The following is an 18,249-nucleotide window of genomic DNA, read 5'->3' as shown; positions in this document are numbered from 1 at the left end:
GTCCCTTGGGGGACACAATTGTCCCTGTTTGGAGACCACTGATTGACAGGCTGAATTCTAAAATGTAGAATTGCTGGGTCAGATTGTATGTGCATTTCAAACTGTAGATTCATATGGGGAAAAAGGCCCTCATATTACATATTGTGCAAGTTTACACAGCATATTTTGGACATCTTTCCCTACCGTATTTTCTTCTGCCACATCATTTAATAGGTGCGTGGAAGTACCCTCATTGTTTTAAAAATCAGCCTTATGATTGGACATGCTGGTTGTCTAGCCATGATGAAAACTGTGATGAATGTCTTAATATAAAATTCTCTGCATGCTGAGTGTGAACTTCAGTTCTGCTGCTTCCTGGACTATGTGACCTTGAGAATGTTAATATACTTTGTGTCCCTGCTCTTCATCTATAAATGGGGAATGACAGTAGTCTCTACCTCATGGGGTTACAGTGAGCATTAGGTGCCATAAATGCGCGTAAAGTTCTTAGCACAGGATTAGGCATTAATCCCGCGTAATAAACGTTGGCCATATTTTGTTTTAGCATTACTTTTACTAGGGGGAAACTGGCTCCAGTGTATCAGAGTGCCTGTTGCATCATTATATACTCATCCGCACTGGGGGTTATGTTTTTTTTGTTTTGTTTTGTTTTTGCTTGATTTTGCTCTCCCCCTATGCCTTGATTAACGTGATCCTTGGGCCTCCCTTTTCCCCATAGGTCCTGTTCTCAAACATCGAAGACATCTTGGAAGTTCATAAGGATTTCTTGGCAGCCTTGGAGTACTGTTTACATCCTGAGCCTCAGTCTCAGCATGAACTTGGGAATGTTTTCTTAAAATTCGTGAGTACAATGCCCCAGCCCCTGTCGGAGGCTGTGGCTTTGGGGAAGTGGGTTTCTTCCCCAGCTCCCCCAGGCAGACCTGTCTGGGACATGGAGTGGCAGGTGGCAGACAGGCCCAGCCTCTGCCCCCAGGAGCAATGGGAAGCAGTGCGGGCCCAGCAGATTCGTGGTATTTTTAGTGGGCTCCCCCTCCCCTCAGTGCCACGGACAGTGTGGCTTCTTGCTGAATGGCTGTGTCCTGGGGTTCCCCTGACCTCCTGGTCTGGCAGGGCCCTTCTGCTGCAGAGTGACCAACAGGGGTAGCCCGTGCCAAGAGGGTGGCCTTGGGTCAGACAGACCTGGGGGCGAGTCCCGGCTCGGCCAGCCCCTCACCCATGGGGGTATCTTAGGGTCCCACTTCAGCTGCTGGTCAGAGAGGCTGAGGCTTTTCATAATAGCCTCTGTCTTCCTGCAGGATTGCCAAGTTGCTTGGAATAGTGAGGGGATGGCTGAGGAAGGAAGGGAGATGTGGGCCCCCTAAAACCCAGCCACTAACTACCGAGTTCATCGCAAACTGGCACAAACATTCTCTTTGTGCTGGGCACTGTTCGACGTGCTTTACGTATTTTCATTCATTAAAACTTCAGAACAGCCTTCAACAGTGTGTACTATGATTGTTCTCACTTTGGAAGTAGGGGAACTGAGACCCAGAGGGGGTGAGTCCTAATGCAAGATTACACAGCCAGTGAGAGAGCCACTGTAATCTGGCCCCAGGGCTTATATTTTTCACCATCTTAGATGATAAGTCTCCTGAAATACGCATTAAACACCTACTGGGTGCCAGGCACTGTACTTGGCCCTGACGATGTTGCCCTATATAGGACGGGTTTGTTCCTGCTGCCCTGAGGCTCGTAGGCTGGAGAAATGGAGGAGGCCATTTCAGATGGTGACATGGGCTGTGAAGAATATAAAATACAGATGTGGCAAGCAGTGACTCTGCTCGAGGATGTTTGAAATTGGGAAGTCAGGGGCAGGGTTGCTAGAGTGAGCGCACAAGAGCACCCAGGACATCTGAGTACATTTGGTAAACGACAGATAATTTTTTAGCATAAGTATGTCTCATGCACTATTTGGGACGTACTTATACTAAGAAATGATTTGTTGTTCATCTGAAAGTTTGAACTCAACTCGGCGTCGTGTTTTATCTGGCAGCCCTGGTCAGGGCAGGCCTCTGGACCTGGTGAAATGGGATGATCTTGGGGAGGGACATTCCAGAGGGAGAGACGAGCAAGGGCAGCGGCGCCAGACTGGGAACAGGCACGTACCTGGGAGGAAGGCAGGCAGCCCGGTGTGGCCGGAGCCGAGTGAGTGACGGAGGGAGTGCAGGGACGCCATGGGGGCAGATCCCACAGGGATCTTATTCTAAGAGTTGTAGGTTTTTAGCAGGGAGGTCATACGGTCTGCATATCCCGAGCTGTGTGAATAGGCGGACGATAAGTTGGGGAAACCCTTGCAAAAGTGAGACCTGGAACTCATGCTCCCGTCCGCGCTGGAGGTGATGTCTACGTGGCTAGCTCCGTCCCTTCTCTGAGTCTCAGTGTTTTGGGTGTGAAGTGAGTGGTTTGGGGCAGATGGCCTCCGTGGAGCATGTGTCACCCCCTGGGTAGCTGTGGACAACAGCCGTCACCTCTGACAATCCTGGAGCCCTCTCCGGGGTCTTGCCCCTCTTCCCCAGCTGTCCCCAGTGGGCACCTGCGTACTTCTCCTGCTTCGCAGGCCAAACCCACAGCCACATGTTCCCCACCCGCCACATCTGTGTGTGCACAGCTGCTTGTCCGTTTCTTCTTGGCACAGCAATCAAAGCCCCTAGGAGGAAATTGAACGCTTGGGCTCTTAGCTGGCAAAAGCAGCATTTCCATGTCTGTGGGGTCCCAGGCCTGGGACACAGCGGGGATTGGGCTCAATGAAAGGACAGGGGGGTGATGGAGCTGGGCATGGTTTTGAGGAAGGGGTGTTGCCATTTGCTAAATTTAAGCTCTCCTAGCCTCAAGCCTTTGGTCCCCTGCCCTTTTCGCAAGCTGAAGGAGAGGAGGACATTGCAGAGCGCACCTGAGAAGGGGCTCGGGATGAGGAATGACAAACCTGCAGCGATCTCATCACTCACTTACTCCCCTCTCCTGTAGCCATGGCAGACATTGCTAATCAGTCACAGCATTCTGCCTCTGGGCTCCCCAGGGGGAGCTCCAGAATTCTTCTCACCAGTGTTCCAGCCAGTGCTCCTCATCGATTGGGGTCGGCATGTGAGAATAAACAGATTTGCCTCTGCTTTCTGGCCCAACCTCTTCATCGTACAGATGGAGATGGACAGGGAGACCCTGTCACCTCACCAGGCTTGGGTCCAACTTTTCATTGTCTTCCCCCTTTCAGAGTGTGCATTTATTAGGACTGTCTTCATTGCAAGTGACAAAACCACCAATTCAAATAGGCTTAAACAAACAAACAAAAGACTTTATGACTCATACAAATGAAATATTCCAGTGAGTGGGCTTTAGGCATAGCTGGATCCAGGGCCCCATATGGTGTTTGCAGGACTTGGTCTGTATCTTTGGGCTCTAATTTCCTCTGTGTTGGCTTCATTCTTGAGGGGTGGGGGGTTTATGCCTCACAGGGTGGCAGAGGTGGCCCTCAACGGTTTCAGGCTGACACTCTCCCAGCTTGCAGTGACAGTTCAAAGGGAGCTTCTCTTCACAGTAATTCCAGCATGAGTCTTTGAGGGCTGTCCTTGGCCCAGCTTGGGTCACATGGCCACTGCTGCCAGGACAGGCAGCTCTCTGATTGGTTTGGCCTGGGTCGTATGCTCACTTCGGTGCCTGGGAGTGGAGCTGGGTCAGTGGGCTCCGAGTGGAGGAGGTAGTTCCCAGGGGAAAACTTGGGGGCCACGACCGGCACGGGGGGGAATGGCTGCTGGGTGGGTAAAACAAGACATGGTCCAGCCAAGAGCCAAGGCTGTAGTTGCGGTAGACCAGGGTCATCTGGAAGAAGCACGGGGCCGGTGTGAGGCCTGTTGGGCCCCTCTCAGTTCCTCCTTGTGCTTTCTTGCTTTCATTCACGATGCCTGCTCGCTGCCGGGGACTCCAGTCCCCACTGGGACTACACCAGTGACCCCAGCAGATGCAAAGGCCGCCCCCATGGAGCTCACAATGCGGGTGGGGGGTGGTGGAGAGGGGCGAGATGGACAGTGCACAGCTGAGGAGTAAGACGTACCGGGGGTCAGGGCCTACCGTATTTCCCAGATTCTGTCCAGTCCCTTTCCCTGGTGGCCTGTTCTAAACCTGCGAACCCACTCAGCTCCCTTCCTCCCCACTCTGCCTGCCTCTTTTCCCACCATCAGAACCTACCCACCCACTGCCCCACCCTGTCATAGACCTGTTCACCGTGGGATAATGAATTTGTTTAAGTCCTAATAGTGGTAGTAATAGCAGCCCAGATAACAATAGCAACAATACTAGCTGATACTTAGTGAGCCCTTGCTGCGTTCCATTTTCAGCACTTAACGGTGTATTCACGTGATAATCCTCACAACCACCTTATGGTGGAGAGACTGCTGTTGTCTGTACTTTATGGACAAGAATGCAGGGGCTCCGAAACCTGACATACCTTGCCCAAGGCCACAGAGCTGGCAGCCTGGGGAGCCGGACTCTGTACCTGGCTGGAGAACTTGCACTTGGACTTACAAGGTTGTTGCTGATAGGCCCATGGAGGCTCTGTTGGCTTATCTATACAGGACTGATAGCAGGGTCTGTGGGCCCCGGGAAAGTTAAGGCTCTGCAGAGCAGAGCACTCCCCCCCCACACCCCCCTAAAGCTACTTGCATACGGTTGGGACCTCCTGCCGTCATTCCTGTGCCTGCACTGGGAGCCCAGCCCCTGCTGTAGGGCCCCATAGACCTTCTCTGCAGGAGCAGGCTCCAGGCAGGCCGCTTCCTGTCACCTTCACCCAGAAAGGCCCTTCCTTCTCTGCAGCCCACTTCACCATGGTCTGCAGCGGAGGCCTGGATCCACGTACGTCTGGCAGCGCCCCCGTTCACATCTTTTTTCCTTGCTTGAGTGAACCCCTGCACAGACTTCTCCTGACCAGTCTCCACTGGCCTCAATGGTCCCCTGGGCTCATTGGAGATAGTAGGAACGGAAGGAGTTCTGTGTGGGCAGTGTGGGGGATGCTGGGGTCCCCCCCCTTCCCCTTTCCTGTGTATCTGCAGACACTGGGTGAGGCAGACAGTCGTCGGTGACGCGGGGTGTGTTTCTGTGTGCATGCTGACATTGGTCGTGGTGTCTGGAGCACCTTGCTTGTGTGTTGTGATATTTCAGAGCATTTGGCCGCTCCTTGGAGTACGCGTCAGGTTTGTTCGTCCTGGGTCATTGTGACGTTGTTGGTTTTGGTATTTTTCTCTATTGATTCATGATTATTGGCTGTGTGTGTAGCCAATACTTTTAGAGGCTTTTGAAATATTCTCTGGAGTCCATTGTGTCTGCAGCACTGTCCTCCTCATTCCGCATATGGATTATTTAAGCCACTAGCCGCTCAAGTCGTGGGGGGCTGTCGTTATGTCTGTTTTGTAGATGAGGGAACCGAGGCAGAGAGAGGTGAAGCAGCCTGCCCAAGGTCCCCCGCTACTCAGGGAGCACGGGCCTGGGCTTCCGACCCAGGTGGTCTGGTTCTAGAGTCACTCTGAGCTTTTCATCATTATCTGCAGTTCCCCTCTGAGCTTAGTTTGTGGATTTGTGGCTTGCGATTCGTCCCCCTTTGGCCTTCTCCTCCCATCCCCATCTTTTGCCATGACCTGGAGTGAGGGGTTCTGAGAGGTCGAGTCCTGGTGCTGCCACTTCAGCAGGCGTGAGCCCTCGGGCCCGTGGCTTGTCCTCAGTTTTCCCATGTGCCACTGGGGCACATAGAGTCATTACCTGTCAGGTCACTGTGAGGAGTGGATGAATGGCCCCGCATTCCAAGAGAGCAGTGTGTGACAGTGACTCAGTGCTCAGCACACACTCGGTGTTGGCCATCGGCTCTGGCTGTGGGCCCTTCACTGTTGAGAGTGTCTGCCCAGGTTGTGCACCCACAGCCCCCAGCACTGAGCCGGGGCGGGCTGGGGCGGCTTATTGATTCTGAAACCCATTCTGCCTCCTCTCTGGTTTGCTCTTTCCTGCAGCCACCCAGTGGCAGGATGACTGGGGGTTTGTTTAGAGACAAGATGAGTTGCTTGCTTTGCAGACCCACCTCTTCCTTCCTTAGCTTCTTGGGATCTTCTGCCCAACCCCCAGCCCAAGGTCAAGGCCTGTCAGCCCATCCTGTCCAGTGGCCTTACCCAGGACATCCTTGTTTAGGGTTTGGCAGGTTGGGAGGTGGTGTTCTGTGAGCCTTTTGGAGCCGAGAATGTTCAGTGCAGAGCTTCCTGCTAGTCCCGGAAGCCCTGGCTGATGGTTAGAGACCTGGAGACCCACAGGTGACCTCTAGATTGGCAAGAGTCCAGCTTTGGGCTTAGGGGCATTTGGAGGTCAGCAGAGCTAGCCCCTTGCCTCAAGACTGCCACTGCTGTGTGGCAGCGACCAGGGATCTCCTTTCCCCCCCAGATTCCTGAGCCTTCTCTAGATTCTTCAGGTTCATACGTACAGGGCATCACACATAGTAGGTGTTTAAAGTCCAGCTAGTTAGCGAATGTTCACTGAGGGCCTACTGTGTGCCAGACACTATGCCAGAATCGGGGAATACCTCAGTGAACAAGACGGAGGTGGTCACTGCCTCCGGGGGGGCGGGGGGAGCTGACTGCTCTGTGGGAATAGACAGATACACAACCTGAATCCTTCCCGGTTACACCTGGCTCGCTACTTTAGCTAGGGTCGTCCAGGTGTTGTTTGAGGAGGTAGGATCTGAGTTGGGGCGTAGCCAGGCTTGGGGGGAAGAATGTTCTGGGTAGAGGGTATGGCAAGTGCAAAGCCCTGAGGTAGGAATAGGCTGGCAAATTCAAGGAGTAGATAGAAGGCCAGTGAGATGGGGTCAGAGAAAGGCAGGGTCACATTATTTGGCCCTTGAAATTCATAATCAAGTGTTGGATTTCATTCATAGTGTAGTAGAATACCACGGGGCGTGTTCAGCAGGGGCGTGACAGCCTGACTTGCCCTTTAATGCTAAGGGTGGACACTTACTGAGCACTTACTATATGCTGAAGCCTTGTGTTTTAACTCATTTAATCCCTCTAACAACCCCATGAATTAAGGACTATTCCTAACTCCACCTTCCCGATGACGAGATGGAGGCACAGAGAGGCCAGGGAACTTGGCCGAGTTCATACTTAGAAATGCAGAGCCAGGATCGCAAGCCCAGGCTGCTGGCTTTGAGTCTGCGCACTTGACCCTGGGCCCTGGGCCGTGCTGCTTCCTGAAAGGTTACTCAGGCTGCTGGGTGCAGACTTGGGGCAGGAGTGGAGGCTGCGAGGCCCACAGTGAGTGCGCACCCCCCCTACCTGAGGTTCCTTCTGCTGTGTGGTCGCTCAGGGTCTGGGGCTCCTCCCAGGCTGGCCCAGGCATTAGCACATCTCAGAGCGTCCGCTTTCCTGCCACGGGCTCTCTCCCACAGACTCTGTCCTTGTCTTGCAGAAGGACAAGTTCTGCGTGTATGAGGAATACTGTAGCAACCACGAGAAGGCCCTGCGGTTGCTTGTGGAACTCAACAAGATCCCCACTGTGCGCGCCTTCCTTTTGGTAAGTTTACTTGTCACCCTCCCTTCTGCTCTGCTTCAGGCTTGCGGATCTCTGGGCACAAGAAAGCTTCACGCTGACCCATGTTGCCTGGGTCAGCTGGGCATAACAGCTGGGGTAACGCTGGGATCACCAAATGTTTTCTGTAAGGGGCCAGATTTTTGCCTTTTTGCATCACGTGCTCTCGGTCACAGTGACGCAGTTTTGCCGTTGTAGCATGAAAGCAGCCGTAAATAATACATAAAGGAGTGAGCATGGCTGTGTTCCAGTAAAACCTTATTTACAAAACAGGTGGCGGGCTGGATCTGGCCCTTGGGCCACGTTTGCCAATTCCTGATCTAAAGTAACGATCCTGTTAAGAGTGGTAGCAAGAGTAGTAATGATTGTGTTGTTAGGATTACTTAATTATAAGTGAAAGAAAATCCAGTTAAAATTGGCTTATGCCAAAAAAAAATTTTTTTTTTTAAAAGATTTTCTTTATTTATTTGACAGAGAGAGACACAGCAAGAGAGGGAACACAAGCAGGGGGAGTGGGAAAGGGAGAAGCAGGCCTCCCGCCGAGCAGGGAGCCCGATGCGGGGCTCAATCGCAGGACCCTGGGATCATGACCTGAGCCGAAGGCAGATGCTAAACGACTGAGCCACCCAGGTGCCCCCCCCCAATTTTTTTTTACGGGTTCACTTTTCTGGGAAGTTTAAGACCCAAGAGGGCTTCAGGCACAGCAGAATCTAGGTGTGCCAATATGTCATTAAGAATGTGTTTCTTGGTTCTGCTTTTCTCTGCCTTGGCTCCATTCCCAGGGAGGCTTCCCCACATGGTACCATCATGGCCTCCAGCAGCTCTGTGCTTACACCTCTCATAGCAGAGAGGCTCTAGGATAGGAAAGCTCCTTTCTCAGTAGTTAACAGCAAAAATCCTGGGTCTGATGCTCATTGGTTCAGCTTGGCTCAAGACCTTATCCCTGAACCAATTGCTGTAGGTGGAGGGTTTGGTTGTTGCTCTGATTGGTCGCTGCTGGAGCTGGGGGGCGGAGTCAACTCCACCCATACCACCAGCTCCAAGGGTGGGGTGGAGGCCTAAAGGACAGTTGGTTTGCACTTGTGCAAGTAAGTTGGGAAGAGACATTGGTCAGGCCAGACAGCAGACATCCCTGGAGGTCTTCTCTACAATTGCAGAGAGCTTCACTTGTGCAGAAAGGTTCTCATTTGTGATTTCCTTGGAGTTTTACCAGCCACTGTCTATTGTGGGTGAGTTAAGGTATACATTTGTCTGCTCTGCAGACATCCCAAATAACAGAGGTTTAAACAAGGTAGACGTTTATTTCTCTGTCATGGTAACAGTGTGGATGTAGACAGTCTGAGGCTGGGATGGGGGCCCTAGTGTCAGGGGCCAGTGCCCTGGGCTGTGCACTCATCCACTGGTCTAAGTTGACTTCTCGCTACTTCCACCTTCCGGGTAGTGGGGTGCAGGAAGGGTGGGAAGGAGGGCCTGCCCTTCTCCTTTTAAGGGCACAGCAGGAAGCCGCACACATCTCTTCTGCTCACATCCAGGACCTCGCCACGTGGCTACAACCAGCTGCAGGGGAGGCTGGGGCATGCAGCTGTGTGCCCAGATGAAAATTCTGTTGCCGTGGAAGAATACAGTAGGGGACACTGCATAGCCCTTGCCAGCAGGTGATTCTGATGACTCTAAAATCTGAAGTGACTTCCCAGGAGTACGTCTCTCAAGAGACTTCCCAAAGCAATTGAGCTTCTCATGGGTTTGAATCCTGAGCCCTCACTTCTAAATCCCCAGCTCATTCAGTCAAAGACCAACATCCCCACCCCCAAGAACGGTTTTATTTCCCAGCAGCACATAGAAAATAAGGCACACAAAAGTAGAACATCTAACAGAGCACAAGGAGTGTTAACCACATGCCCAGAGGGCTAAGCTACACAATAAAATTCTTACCAGTGCTTCTCCCTGATGCACAGTCTCCAACAAAGTATTTCCAGAATTTTGATTCAAAATGTGTGTTTCCTTCACTAGTACGTTCGTGTTGCTTGGTCCATTTTTAGGGAGCATCTGAAGAAGGGCAGATGGGTCTCAGACGTCTTAGCGTTCGGGACTGATGCTGTTGGCCGCTCTTATCTGCATTCTTACCTTTCCAGTTTTATACTTAGATTCATTAAAGAGTCAGGGCCAGAAGCAAAGATGAAGTCATGTAGCACAAGACCACACACGGCCCCGCTTCCGTGTTCGACCTGCTGCCTTGAGTCCCGTAGTCCCTGCTGCCCAGGCTCTAGGCTGCTGGCCAAGGGCCTCTCTTCCTGGGGGTGTCCCCTTGGGCTCAGCTGGGTCTTGGGAAGCAGGAGATGCCAGGATGGTGTTAGCAGGGGTGTGCAAAGGGAAGGGCCCACTCTCTCTTTCCTTCCTTCCTCTCTCTCCTGCAGTCTTCTCGATGGGCCAGGCTGCTGTTTTCCTAGCAGCAGCTGAGCGGGGCCGGATCCCGCCGGGGAAGGACACGGGGGGAGGACACGGGGAGGGGCCTGTGCCAGCCCATGCATCATCTTCCCCCCTCCCTGCTGGTGTCTCCCAGCTTTTGGCCACTGGCAGAAGAGCTGTCTCGAGTCTATCATGGGATGTTAAGGCGTTGGGAACAGACAGGATCTGGCTTTCCAGTCATGATGTGTTGTGTGCTTGCTGAGAGATAGGTTGGGGATTTCATCTTCCTGTGACTCAGTTTTCTTGTCTTTAAAATGGGGGTAATTTATTCACTTATTCGTTCATTCTAAATCTTGGGGGATGACAGTAACCAAGGCAAGAAAAGGCCTTGCTGTCATGGAGCAGCCATTCTAGTAGGAGAAACTTACGTGCTGTATCGTGTGGTGTCAAGTCCTCTGGAGGAAATACAGTCAGCTAAGGATGACAGGCTGTTGGAGGGAGTTAGGGTGGTGGTCGCTATTTTAGATCGGTCTGTGGGAAAACCGTGTCTTCGGTGTTTAAGCAGAGACTTTGGTAAAGTAAGAGAGAGAAGCAAGGAGTATCTGGGAGGAAAGCATTCCAAGTAGAGGAATTGTACGTCCCAAGGCCCTGAGGTAGGAGAGTGTTTGACGAATAGCAAGAAGGCCAGGGTAGCTGGAATGGACAGTCTGAGATGAAATGCAGCAGGAAGTGAGACCAGAAGAGTCGAGAGGCCAGATAATAGAAGGAGCATTTAGGCATCGGAAGGGATCTGAGATTCTTAAAAACCTTTTATTGCAGGATATAGCGACTTGCACTAAATGCGCTCATCGCGTGACATCTCACCCAGGTCAATTCTGTGAAGGAGCAGAATTTAAAGAGATAATTTTCACAAGTTTTTCCCATTGTGCTCGGAGTGTCATCTTGCTAGGATAGTGAATGGCAGCTCTGTGTGTGTTTGTCTTTTTTTTTTTCCTTAAATGAAAATAACGTGAAACAAGAATTTGGAGTGTCTGGGGAGAAGTGCAGTTGGCAGCTTTGACAGTTATGTGAAAACCCCTTGATCCTGGACAAAGAGCCAGGCCCTTCTCCCGCCGGGTCCTGGGGGCTTCTGGAAAGTGCTCCCCTACCCCCAGGCTCCCCTCTCTCTGCCCGGAGCTGACATCCTCAGGACAGCTTATGGTGAGCTAGTGCTCGGAGGACAAAGGCCTGAGTGTGAGCAGTGTGGGGCCAGGCATCTCCCAGCTGCCGCAGCTCCGATCCCCCATCTGTGCCCCGGGGGAGATGCGGGGGTGGGGGCCAGGCAGCTCCTGCCAGAGCAGGAACCTGGGCTCCCGGGATTCTGCTTCTCCGAGCAGAGGGCCCCCCGAGCTCCCTGAAGGGCAGCAGGTTTGAGTCTCGGACCCGTCCTTTTGCTTCTGTGTGCCAGTTTCCCGTCTGTAAGAGGGAGGGAGAAAATGTCCCTGCTTATCCTGGGGCTGTGAGGAGCACGAGGTACAGGGCCTGGCACGTGGTAGGCGCAGGGCAAATGTTCTCTGGGCTTGTTTTCACTTGAACGTAAGCAGGGAACTTGTATCTGATTTGTTGGGCAGGTGCCCCAGTGCTTGGAACCGTGCCCAGCCCATAGTACACGCACAATATTTATTTGCGGAATGAATAAATGAATGAGTGAACGAGTGAGTGATAGGATGAGAATCCTTTTCCCCAGGAGTTCCTGTGTCATTTGCGGTCTGCCCGCGCGGTGTCGAGGAGGAAGACGGGGACTGCGGGCCATGTTGGCAGGTCGCTCGTTCCTTAGTTTGTCCTTTCCTTCCTTCCTGCGTGCATATCAGCATGCATGCGTGTACTGGGCACATAGCGAGCCCCGGGACAGGATGGTGAGGGGTTACGGTGGGGGACTCAGTTCATTTTCCAGATCCTGTTACCCTCCCTCTGCAGAGGGAACCAACCCCTGTTAGAATTTGGTTTATTTTCCTTCCATCTGTGTCTTTGTATTTTACTACAGATGTGTTCTCCACAAACAATGCCTGGTTCTGTTGTGTGTGTTTTTAAAAGCTTTGTGTGAATGGGTTCATAGCATCCACATCCTTCTGTTTGTGAGGTCCACCCGTGTTGCTCTGCGGTGTGCCTGGTCCCCCGTTTCCACCGCCATGGAGTGTGGCGATGTGTCAGTCGACAGGCATATTTTTTCCGTCCTTCATTTGGTGGCTGTTCAGGTTGCTTTCCATTTTTTGCTGTTCCAAACGAGACAGTTTTGAATGTCCCCGTTCCTGTCTCCTGGTGCGTATCTGTGAAAGTTCCTGTAGTTCCTACAGACCAGGAGTTAGCAAACTTTTTTGTAAAAAGCCAGATAGTGAACAGTTCAGGTGTTGTGACCATTCGGTGTCTGTCACAACCACTCAGCTGTGCCACGGTAGCTTGGAAGCAGGCACGTGCAGGTATGTAAACAAAGGATGTGGCTGTGTTCTAGTGAGACCCTGCTTACCGCAACAGGGAGCGGGCAGGATTTGGCCCAGGGAGGACAGGTTGCCAGGCCCTGATCTAGGCTTTGTGCTGGGTGACAGATATACATATTTCCATCTCCCCTAGGTGTGGTTAATTGCTTCCGAAGTCTGCAGCTGTGTTTTGAGAGTGCTTCCCCTGCTTATTTGAAAGTGGCCAAGTCCCTTTGCAATCCCTGGCGAGTTTTAATGAAGGTCTTCTGTCCGTTTGCAGAGCTGCATGCTTCTGGGAGGCCGGAAGACCACGGACATCCCTTTGGAGGGCTACCTGCTGTCTCCGATTCAGAGGATCTGCAAGTACCCCCTCCTCCTCAAGGTGAGACGCTCACCCAACTCCTTTCTCTGTGTTTGAAGCGACAGAAGACCCAGCTCTGACTGGCTTACTCGAAAAGTAAAACTTGTTAGTTCAAGTAGCTGAGATGTGTAGGGACTGCGCTGGCCTTGGGCCAGGCTGCATCCTACCAGGACCCTGCCTCTTTGTGTTCAGTTCTGCTTTATATTCTGTGTGGTAGCAGATGGCTGTGTTATTCTGGCCGTGCACCTCGTCAAGTTCAAGGGCAGTGGGAAAGCCTGAACCTCTCTTCTGGTAGCTCCAACATAAGTCCTGAGAGTCACTCAGGCTTTGCCATCTGTGGCCAGAAGAATGTGATGTTCTGAACAGTTTGGGCCCGAGTCATGTGGTTTAATTTGAACCAATTACATGAAGCCTTTGCTTGTGCCATTTACCCTTCTGCCATGTGCTTAGACTTGGACTTTACCCCAATGGCGAGGAGCTGGGCAGTGTGGGGCTCTGATCGTTGAGACATGGTCCAGTGCAGTGAGCTGGGCAGTGTTATGTTCTGATTGGCTGATACCAGGATCAGGTGCTCCCCGCCTGACCCAATCACACTGAGCAGATGAGCTCTAATTGGTGCAGACTTATGTCATGTGCTCCAACCTCCCAACGAATCATATGATCCCATGGGCCAGAAGCCCGTGGGTGGGGGATGCAGGACCTCCTCATCACAGTTCTGGCTATTTGTGGAAGAGGTTGGGGGCTGCTGCATGGGCCCAGCACAAACAACCACACACCCGCTGTCTTCATCTTTGATTTAGTCTCGGTAGCGCAGACCGGGGGGGTTTGCTGCTTGTGTGGCTACCCAAGAAGTCTTAATTCTCAGTGTCAGAGTCGGCTTCTGGGCAGATCCCCAGCTGGGTGGATGGCTCTGCCGCCATCCGCTGCTCTCTGCCCAGGGTTTTCAGTGCTTGGAAATGGCAGCTCATTGGCCCAAGCCTCCCCTGGCTCCATCCTGAAGGCCTTGCATCTGACAGCTGTTCCTTGGGGTCCCTGCTGGTGGATTAATTTGGCTGGTGGTGCCTCATTCATGCACCTGTCACTGGGGCCACATGCATCCTTGCTCCGTGAACTGGAAGGCAGAGGGGAGGGGAAGATTACTAGGGCATTCTTGAACTTGACTTTCTGCTGGACAAGGTGGGTGACCCTTGAGTCTGTGAGCTGGACCAGACCCTCTCTGGGGCCATCAGCTCTGCCCGGGAACACAGGCCTCTAATGTGTACAGCCATGGTTGATGGGACGAAGTTCTCTCTGGACCTCCTCTCGCCTCCTGCTCTGTGTCTGTCCCTGGGATCTCAGAAGGACCGTCTGCAGTCGTTCTTGGAGCTGCTTTGACCCCCAAACATGTGTTTGAAATGCTGTGTATGGCTGGCTCTTCACCTTGGTGCAGGGAAAGCTCCAGGTAGAACTTGCACATTGGTAGCCTGTGGATTGAATTGGACCTACAGATGTGCTTCCTTTGATCTGTTCGGTGTGTTTTCCAAACTTGAATCACGTACCAGCATTTAAGAGGTTGTTCTCTGTAGTGGTTTAGGGCAGGGGTTGGCAAAATGCTGGCCTGTGAGCCAGATCTAGCCCATGGCCTGTTTTTGTCCAACACATGAGCTAAGAATGATGTTTACATTTTTTAAAGCCTTGTTTAGAAAAAAAGAAACCCCCAAAAACAAACAGAGAAGAATATGTGACAGAGACCGGATAGAGCCAACAAAGCCTAAAATATTTACTATTTGGCCGTTTACAGAAAAAGGTTATTGACCCCTGGATTAGCGCCAGGCTTTGCAGCCAGAGGCTGCTTGAGTTTGAATTCTAGAATGCTCACCATTTACTAGCTGCCTGACCTTGGGCAAGTCACTTCTCTGCCTCAGTTACTCATCTGGGGTACAGGGGTTGTATTAATACAGACAGGGTTGTTATGATGATTGAACATTTTTTCACTTAATTCTGAGAACAACCTGATGAGGGAGGCACTGTGATTAGCCCCATTGGTGACACTGAGGCACAGAGGAAGTGGCCTGTTCATGGCCAGCTAGTAGGTTAAGTGGTAGGAACCGGGATTTGAGCCCATTCTAGAGGCCCGCCCTCTAACCACTAGGTTCCGCTGCCAGTTAAGCACTTTGGGGAGTCAGGCTGCCAAAGTCCTTGGGTTTTGGGGATGCTGACCTTCTCAGTGCCCTAGGTGAGGGTCTGGGGAGGTCAGTGGCCTTGTGTTTTGTGGTTCAGTGGCTGCTCTGTTCTTTCTCTCCTGGGGTTTCAAACCTGGAACATCTGACCCATTAGGAAAAATGCCAGCTGTAGTCCCACAGCCCAGTCAGGGCTCCCTAGGTGTTAGCCCTCTGGTTTGTGGGTCTGGGAAAAGTCCAGGGTCTCAGCAGGTGCTTGGAGTGGTAACATACTTTAACAACCAGTGGAGCTGGACCTGTGTGTGTGTGTGTGTGTGTGTGTGTGTGGACTCGAAGCTCACAACGGGAGGCCCAGGCGTTTCTGAGGCCTGCTTGGCCCCAGGGGCCACAGTTCGGTCTGGTGGGATTCATGGGCTCTGGATTCCCAGGAGAACAGACAGAGAGGCGCAGAACTGGCTGGCAACCAGTGGGAGAATAACTGCCCACCGGAAACGATGATGAAGCCAGGCTGTGGGTTTGCTCTCCTGACCAAATGGCTGTTTACTCGCCCCGTTTCCTCCGTCTCCAGCTGTGTTTATCGGGAGCTCAGATAGCACCAGGGGGACCAGCCAGCAGGGCCTTAGGTTCCTGTGGGGACGTGCCATGCTCCCCGCCTGATGGACTCGCTCAGTGTCCTGGCCTTTGGCACCCACAGCTGGAACATTTGCATCAGAACACAGCTGGGACTGAGGGCAATGCTTCATGCTCCTCCTGAGTTCCTCCTTCCTGTCACATTTTCCAGAGGATTCTAAAAGACGGTACCATGAGCCCAATCCCTCAAGCCTCTCCCCCTCTGGCCCCTGCAACTCTGACGCCCTCGCAGATGTCCCCGTGGCCCTCTGAGCCCCCTTGTTTGAGCTGAACTCCGAATCCAGTAGGCGAATGGGGTCAGGGAGCCCGGGTGGGAAGAGAGAAGAGGCAAGAATGAAAGCCTCATTGGGAACGGCCCCAAAAAGCTGAACTTGGACGTTGCCTAAGAATAGCCAGAACATTCTCTCTCAGCCTTCGGCCCAGGCTTGGGATAGACAGTTGGCATTTTTAGGCTTTGTTGAGTTTTCCATCGACATGTCCAGGGAAATGATTCAGGTTTGGGGTCATGCCCCTGGTGCTCAAGTGACAGGTGCCCGAGGGGAGGCTGACTGTCACTGTCCCTTTGGGTTGTTTCCTGGTGATGCACAGATCTCATTGGGCCACTCACTGTGCCCCAGCGGCTGGTGTGGCTCAGGACCCGCAGTGGCTCCCGGGACAGCCCCTACCCCTCAGGCTCCAGGCAGACTGGGCCCCACGAGGGCCTGGTACATAATGGAAGCAGGTTGGGGCAGGTGGGGGCAGACTGGACGGGCACACATCTGTCCAGAGGGGGCAGCTGCCACCCCAGCCCCCCGCTCTCCTTTGCCTCCTGTACTCTTGGCCCCTTCCCTGCTGTCTCCTGCTGGCTCCACACCTTCTGGGCCTAAGCACAGGTGGGCCCAGGGCTTGGTCCTGGGGCCTTTTCTCTCTCTAGACTTGCTCCCGGAGCGGCCTCAGCCACCTTGTGGCCTTTTAAAAATATATATATATATTCAAAAGTTGTGCAATCTTCATCATAATAATTTTAGAATATTTTCATCACCATCAAGAGAAACTCCAGACCCATCAGCAGTCCTTGGGCTTTTCCCTCCTGCCCCAGCCCCTGGCCACCACTCATCCACTTCCTGTCTCTGGGGATTTGCCCGTTCAGGACCTCCCATATAGACGGGATCATATCATATGTAACCTTTTGTGTCTGGCTTCTTTCCTTTAGCACAGTGTGTTCCAGGCTTGTCCACATGGCAGCACAGATCAGAGCTTCATTCCTTTTTATGGATGAATAATATTCCATTGTATGGAACCTTATTTTGTTTATCCGTTCATTCCTTGACGGATGTTTGGGTTCTTTTCACTTTCTGGCTGTTACGAATAACACTGCTGTGCACGTCCATGTACTGGCTTCTGGAGGACACTCCCATGGCTTTAACCCCATCTCTGTGTCTGACCTGCAGCCTGGACCTGTCTCCCAAGCTCCAGGCTTGTTTTCCTGCCCACTCAGCTTCCCCACTTGGATGTCAGACAGGCATCTCCTACCTAACATGTCCAAAAACCAAGTGCTTGGCTCTCCTCTTGCCCCAGACTGGGCTCCCCTTCCCCGCCACCCTCTTGTCCCCATTTCCATAAATGGCCTCTCCTTTCTGGTTGCTCAGGCCAAACTGGAGCTGTCTTTGGCTCACCCTACATCCAGTCTCTTAGGAGGTCCTGTTGGCTCTGCTTTCGGAATCTATCCTGAGTCTAGCCCTTCTAGCTCCTTCACTCCACCGTGCTCCCGGGCCCCTGCTACAGCCCCCGCTGGGTCTTCCTGCCTCTGCCCTTGTCCTCCACAGTCTCTTCTCAACTCAGCAGCTAAGCCTAAGCCAGTTCATGTCACTTCCTCACTCAAAACCATCCAGCAGCTCCCTGTCACTCAGATTGAAATCCGGATTCCTCATCAGTGTCACCTATAAGGTGCTACACAGTTATGTTTCTTTCTGACCTCCTCTGCTTCTTCTCCCACTCCTCTGGCTCTGCGCCAGCCACACTTGTCTCCTTGCCGTTCTCTGAACACAACAAACATGTTCCTGCCCCAGGGCCTTTGCACTTCATTTTTCTTCTGGGACCTCATTCATGTAGATACCCTGAAGCTCACTCTCTGATATTGTCAGGCGTCTGTTGCTCAGTTGTTCCTCCTCAGAGAGGCCTTACCTGACCACCCAGCTGTAGCAGAGGCACCTCTACCATTCTCTGTCCCCTCTACCTGTTGTTGTTTTTCTTCACAGTCCCTTTCCCTAACTCACGTTCTGTTCTGTAACTCTTGGTGTACGGATTGATTTTCTGAATCCTCATTAGGCTATCAGCTCGGCCCGGGCAAAGGTTTGGGCCTGTTCTGTTTGTTGCTATTCCCCAAGTACCCAGCATGGTGCCTGGCACATAGTGGGTACCCCCCCCCCCAGTGACTCACGAATGACTATGGAAATGCCACCCTAGTGTTGCCAACTGTTTCTAAATCCAGAAATTGGGACTTTTATAAAAGGTGCAAGCACCTGATTTCCAAATGTCAGCTTGGTTCAAAACTTGTCAAACGTGCTGAGCCAAATAGGGCGTGTCCTGGGAGCTGGGAGCCGTCTGCTGGGGACAGCTGCTCTAGCACGCTGCTGGCAGGGATGCTTCTGGCAGAATGGCTACTCGGGGT

General features: G+C 52.5%; 1 protein-coding gene across 1 annotated transcript in view; it reads left to right on the top strand.

Annotated features, from left to right (window-relative positions):
- Positions 1-18,249, top strand: part of PREX1 (phosphatidylinositol-3,4,5-trisphosphate dependent Rac exchange factor 1) — a 175,966-nt gene that overhangs the window by 75,157 nt on the left and 82,560 nt on the right. Inside the window, exons 3-5 of the mRNA XM_036099072.2 lie at positions 719-841; positions 7,471-7,575; positions 12,730-12,831. Coding sequence (XP_035954965.1) covers positions 719-841; positions 7,471-7,575; positions 12,730-12,831 — 330 coding nt within the window. The remainder of the gene's footprint in view (positions 1-718; positions 842-7,470; positions 7,576-12,729; positions 12,832-18,249) is intronic.

Source organism: Halichoerus grypus, chromosome 10 (genome assembly GCF_964656455.1).
Source record: "Halichoerus grypus chromosome 10, mHalGry1.hap1.1, whole genome shotgun sequence".
Taxonomy (NCBI): domain Eukaryota; kingdom Metazoa; phylum Chordata; class Mammalia; order Carnivora; family Phocidae; genus Halichoerus; species Halichoerus grypus.
Note: the sequence above shows the minus strand (reverse complement) of the source record. Positions and strands in the feature narration are given on the sequence as shown.